Here is a 6,475-nt window from a genome sequence, read left to right on the forward strand (position 1 = left end):
CTCGCCGCCGGTCACTTGTGTCGTTACTGTACATTGTACTTATATTCTCGACATTTCTATAGAAGTGCTTATGTTGTGGCTTGATTTCTCGAGCACATTTCATAAAGTTTTGAAAATATTTTGTGGTTTTTAGGTGAGTATCAACTTTTCAATACCATAATAGTACCGTAATGTGCGATGAGAATGATCGTCAGGTTGCATATTAAAAAATAATTGTGTGGGCTACAAAACATTAAATTACATAAATAATAAATAAAAAAATATAAATATATATAAACTAGTACGTGAGGTATATATAACTTATACGCATACATACACATAATACATAAAAGTACTATTATCATATTTATTAAATATTCTAACTATTTTGACGTGCCAACTTGTCGTGTCGTACGCTCCCGGAAATAGTGCAATAGAACGGCGCACACAAAAACTGGTCGCTGTTGTTTAAATTATCTATAGCTTCAATTATCTAGTTTTTTCGGTCGCGTTTCGGCGTAACAGTACTTGTGTTCTTTTGTGCAATTCGCTTTATATAGCTGTGTATATAGCCGCTGGCTTAAGACGGTAATTTCCGTAAATAAACCTTTCGAGTGAGTTCGTGTGTTGGTTATTCTTAACAGTGCAAAACAACATTCACAACCCCAAAATTGTATACATATACTATATTTATATATGATTTTAAATGTTCTAATTTCACAGGCAAGCAAATTACAGTTTAAAATGTTAAATGATTAATCACTTCTTAGTACAATCGTAAGACAGATTCCCTTGAAAATGAAAGGAATATGGGTGAAATTTTGAGGTTGGTTTTTGTAAGTCGATATTTGTTCATATTTGTCAATAACATTATTTATATAATCAAATATTTTGTATGTCCGTAAAAATGTACTTTCATTAAGAAATAAGACATCCATAATATTAAACTTTAGAATTAAGTTCAAATTCATGGTGTCACAATTTCGTTTAACTAAGGTAAACGATTATTTTATGGGGAGCTGTATACGTTTTTACAATATGATTCCGGTGCGTATTATTAAGATTATCATTTTCTAAGTTTAAGTATTTACATGAAAAGTCATATTACAAAATTGAAGACTACGTGTTAGATAAAGACGTATGGAGAGACGACTTGGCTCGACATTCCACACAATTTGACTCAAACTGTGTTTCTATTGCATTTAAATTTATTTGAAAAGATCAATCCCTAGAACTTCTTACAACGTTCTTCTCAGGGAAGTCTGCTGACTTACAGTGAATGAACAGTAGCTTAAAAAACTAAGTTTTTAAGTGTAAACTTGTTTTACTTGAGGAATAAACGATTTTTTCATTTGATTTTATATTTATTTATAAGTACTGTAGTTAGAAAAGCCTGAAAAAACTAAGCGAATTTCTCCAATAGATTTCGCACCCTGATCTTGGTATAAAAATTTGTTTCACAGCAGTTTTGAGCCTAGTAAATAGCAAATTTGAATATCTACCGGAATCGTATTGTAAAAGTTTATATCTTACAATTTGTGATTTTGTGAAGACGACTGGCAGGCAGTTTATTTTTGTTTCTCCAATCAATATTGTCCATCAACGCTTTTAATGAAAAAAATACTATACTTCACATAAATTACACTTTCTTGAATCATCTATGACGCAGTGGTAGAATGTTCAAAAGCATATTCAAAATTAATTATTATGTTTAGTACAAGACAGTCAAAAAACATTATGGCAAATCTGTATAATAGACTTAAAGTTATCTACCATAACCGCAATAAGACGTAGAGAATATCTCAGTAATACTTAGTCAAGAGATACGCAACCAGGATTTGCGGTTTCCCTGTATGGTTACACGAATCAAATATTACGTAGTTGTATCAAATAATTATTTGTAACTTTTCAGTCACAGGAAATATTTTTGTTAGTTTTATTACAATTTAATAGAGTTTTGCAATTGACAATTTTTGTTTTAAATCGTTAATATGAATCTTTAAAATAAGGACAAAATACGATGTAATAAAACGGTGTGTTTATTGCGTATTTATGCAAGGTAATAAAAGAAAGAAATTTACTATCTCAAAGCGAAGTGGCAGGTGCAAAACAAAATCTACTAACGGTTTATTGTTGCTACTTCGGTTGGTGAATTCAGTAATTTTAAAATTATTTCTCATTAGAACCAACCGCAGTTTAGGTAATTAATTAACAGTCATTTGCTGACAAACGAGGCGGTCGAATTAAGGAACTCGCGAAATAACCAATAAAGCACTATGTCAGAAAAAATTCCTGTGAAATAAACAGCATTTCTCTTGCTGTCTAGGAGACGAATTAAAGTTTTCCTTGTTCAATATGCATTTACGTAAAGGTTCTGTGATGTCTAAGTGAACAGTAGGTAATCATTCACTATAATAAGTTGTCTCTAATTTTTAGTACAATAAACTCAAAATATGTCTTCATACGACCAATTGTACCCGAACTGCGATCCCGACGTGTGGCTGCGATCCTGCGAGCTGGAGGTCGAGAAACCAATCGAGGGAGAGATTACAGGTAACAAAGTCATATTACATACCATTGCTATTAAAGGGCTTATTGGTTCAAGGGAATAAATGTGATGAGATGTAGAGCGCAAGCGCAGAGTTCTGGTGGTGAGCTGCAACATAAGGGCACAGCGCGATGAGCTCGATTGAAGTTTAAACAATTTTAATCAGGGGTTATATATCAGTACTCCGAAATGTCATTTTCCAGAAATAACGTTTGGTCGAAATTTCATAACCTCGAAAGTAGTTTTGAGAGGAAAATGTTTTTTCTTTTAAACCTAACCTAACCGAACCTAATCGTGTCTTTGCGATAAACAGCCAACACAGCCCGAAAGAACAACGGTTCGTTATAATTCGGTTTTCGGTATAATGAAAATTGGAACAAACGTTATATCGGATTTGTGGTTGGTTACCTGATCAAGGGATTTTAAAATAAGTTTTCAAAATGTTATCGGATGTCATATTCCATGATTCAAGAACTTCTTATGATTGTAATGGTAGGTATGATGTAACACCTAAATAAAACACCTCCGCGTATAAACCTTAGTTTTTATTTTTATTATCTTCGGGTTTTTCAATAATAACCTATAATTTATGCGACTGTATCGACACAATCACTAAAAGCTGCTAAAAGCTCTTTAACACGTTCCATTTAGGTGTTTTTTTTGTAATCCGAAAATAATAGTCATATGTTATATCAGATTAGCCTGAAGATATTGTAGGGTAGATATTTATTTACGAGGTAAATATTATTTTCTAGGTGAAATGCCTTCTTGGCTACGAGGTACCTTGCTACGCAACGGACCCGGTTCCCTCAAAGTTGGCTCTACGCGGTTTGAGCATTTGTTTGACAGCGCTTCACTTTTGCACAGGTTTGTTTAAAGTGGACGTAATTTTCATGACTATTAATACATTACGGTAAAAGTAGCAATGTAATCCTTGCTCCTGACCTCAGGTGGTTGTCCGACATTGGAAGCGGCTTATAGAATTATCAATTAACCCGTAAAAGCCGCTTCGCATGTTTTAGTTCGTTATACTCAGAGTACAAGAGTTCATTTTTAACCGACTCCAAAAAAAAGAGAAGGTTCTCAATTCGACTGTGTATTTTCTTGTATGTAAGTATGTTACCTCAGTAGTGGTGTCATTTAAATTTGAATAAAATATTTCACCCCTAGGGGTGGCAAACTAGGGGATTAATGACTTTTGAAGTCAGTTTTTTAGTACTCTGAACTGAAATTATTAAATTATAAGGTCTATATAAGGTAAACTCTTCCCTAACTCTATTATGAAAAAAAAAACTGTAGGAGCCTCCAGTCACACTAGTATAGTAGTACAAACTGACTGAGGGCACTAGTTTAGTACTGAACACGGTGCTCATACGTGATGTCAAGTCGAGCTTCAGCCTTACCAGTAGTAGGTACTAGAGATGTGCAGTGGGTTAAAACTCAATCAACCCGCCCGGGTTTTAGCCGGATTTTCAACCAAAGCGCAGTTTTAATCCATTCCTGTTCATAATCGTTGGCGGAAACTGCGAAATACGGAATTCGGAAGAATTCCACACTTTTTACAAATTTCGATGTAAAAAAAATCTTTTTTTCAAGTACGATACTATCTAACGATTTTTTGTATCGATTTATATCAATGCGATTGTCAAGCGAATCGATCCAGTAGAATCGTCTAGATCAGAAAGCAGTAAACTTTTCGTAAAAGTGTAATTAAATTTTTATTGAATTGATATTCAATTATTTTTATTTGAAATTACTCCACTAGTTTGTTATAATTATTAATACAAAGATCGAACACTCAGAAAAATTTTCTTCGATCCGGCCGGATTCGAATCGACATCTGCTAGCATACCGTGCCAGACGCTATACCAACTAAGCCACGGAACGAACCAGCGGACCTCACGAATTTTTGTATGTGCTTGCGTCGTATTTTTGTATTTGGTTTTTCAACGATTTTTTAGCCGAAATGAAAATGAAAATCTATGATATTTCGTCACCCAGTTAGATATCTTTACAGCTATCAGCCCCGGCTAGAGATGTCGCTATTCATGGTATTTAAATTTTAATTGAATTGATATTCAATGGCGCTATGGCTAAAAAGTCGTTGAAAAACCAAATACAAAGATACGACGCAAGCACATAGAAAAATTCGTGAGGTCCGCTGGTTCGTTCAGTGGCTTAGTTGGTATAGTTTCTGGCACGGTATCCTAGAAGACGTCAGTTCGAATCCGGCCGGATCGAAGGATTTTTTCTGAGTGTTCGATCTTTGTATTAATAATCATATAATTAAATTTGAACAAAACTCGATTTACAACAAATATTTAGTTGTAAATAGTTTTTGCTCTCAATTTCGAGCGTTAATGAGTTTTAACCCGATTTAAACCCGGCGCTAACAAAACACCAGGTTAAAACCCAGGTGCTTGCTGATCTCTGGTAGGTACACATCTACTTCCTGCCGCAGAAATAAACTCTATGATATACCTCCCTTTAGGCCTCCCGTTTACCTAACTAGTGCAGCTTGTTCAATTATGAAACTTGTAGTATGTAAAATACTGATTTTTCTCGTTGTTACTAAAACACCAACTTTCTTAAATATTAGGTTCGCAATCCAAGATGGTATAGTCACGTACCAATGCCGGTTTCTACGTTCCAACACGTTCAACAAGAACCGCGCCGCCAACCGCATTGTCGTCACTGAGTTCGGCACTAAAGCTGTACCTGATCCTTGCCATACGATTTTTGATAGGTTGGTAATTTATTGTTATGCTAGTGTCATTAGTAAGTATACAACTGGAATACGATTGAAATAGAAAAACATTTAAACGTTCCCTTCTCGCGGCGGAACTTGATCTTTATTTGGAAATAGAATCTCGTTAGACCGCATTCGCTCTTGATAGAAAGTAAACATGACGTCAAGAATGGTATACATTCTTATAAATTCGACTGTTATATCGAAATAGACCTCATAGCTACAAAAGAATTGTTGCAGTGCCTACATCATTCCCTTTGGTGCGAATTGAAGTAATTACTAGTTAACCAATGTAATATGCTACGTTGTGATGTATGTTCACCGTTTTTAATAATATGATAACTACATTGCTCTTGAAACTGTCATTTTAAGAAACGGAAACTCTTTTACAAGTTACTCAATAAAGTGTCAACACATGAACAACACATAGGCATTCATATTCGCATGTACCTACATACAAGTTCAGTGATATAGCTGCAAAGGTACCTTGTTGAGTAACTTCATAAGTTTCTCGCAGATGCGCTGACGGCGAACTCTCAATACAAAGATCTGTAACAAATACAAAGACATTCGTAAATCTTCTGCCTCTGGAATTCACGAAATGAGAGCACTGTGCCCTGTAACGGAGTCTATAGAGACTTCCGGGATAGTTTCTTATACTGTAGATACTTTATCAATGCCACTATTGGGCACAGATAATTTTACTTATTTACTTTAAGCTGATTGTTTTAACATCCAGGTTAGCTGCAGTTTTCAATCCAGGGGAGGCTATGTCAGACAACGCTATGATATCAATTTATCCGTTTGGAGACGAGATCTACGCCTTTACAGAAACACCAGTGATACATAGGTAATATAAATTATTTAGTATGTACATATTACGAGTAGATGCAGCTATTTTTTTATTAGTATACGGGATCAACGAACCGTTACACATTACAAATAGTACATAGCTGACAAATAGAAACTAAAACGTGTAACCAACATCGTTAAAATCGTTAAAGTTTTCGGATTTCAGTAAATTCTACTGCATTATGTGTGAGTAGCGACACCATTGAATTAGTTCAATGGTGTCACTACTCACACATAATGCCAATACTAAATCAGGAGTAGATATAGTAATGTAATTATGGAGGTGGTAATGATACAGGGCCCCTCTAATAGAACACACAATCGGTGAGAGCAATCATAATCAAATT

General features: G+C 34.7%; 1 protein-coding gene across 3 annotated transcripts in view; it reads left to right on the top strand.

Moving 5' to 3' along the window:
• LOC113226903 (carotenoid isomerooxygenase-like) overlaps positions 1–6,475 on the top strand; it is a 20,834-nt gene continuing 14,359 nt past the window's right edge. For 2 of the 3 annotated variants that reach the window (XM_026459702.1, XM_026459703.1), the window contains exons 1-5: positions 1–133; positions 2,416–2,532; positions 3,283–3,394; positions 5,127–5,273; positions 6,016–6,126. In XM_026459702.1, coding sequence (XP_026315487.1) covers positions 2,433–2,532; positions 3,283–3,394; positions 5,127–5,273; positions 6,016–6,126 — 470 coding nt within the window. In that variant the 5' untranslated portion in view covers positions 1–133; positions 2,416–2,432. The remainder of the gene's footprint in view (positions 134–2,415; positions 2,533–3,282; positions 3,395–5,126; positions 5,274–6,015; positions 6,127–6,475) is intronic. The other variant, XM_026459704.1, reaches the window with a different exon arrangement.

The sequence above is a fragment of the Hyposmocoma kahamanoa genome, unplaced genomic scaffold (assembly GCF_003589595.1).
Source record: "Hyposmocoma kahamanoa isolate Upper Pololo Valley unplaced genomic scaffold, ASM358959v1 202, whole genome shotgun sequence".
In the NCBI taxonomy this organism is placed as follows: domain Eukaryota; kingdom Metazoa; phylum Arthropoda; class Insecta; order Lepidoptera; family Cosmopterigidae; genus Hyposmocoma; species Hyposmocoma kahamanoa.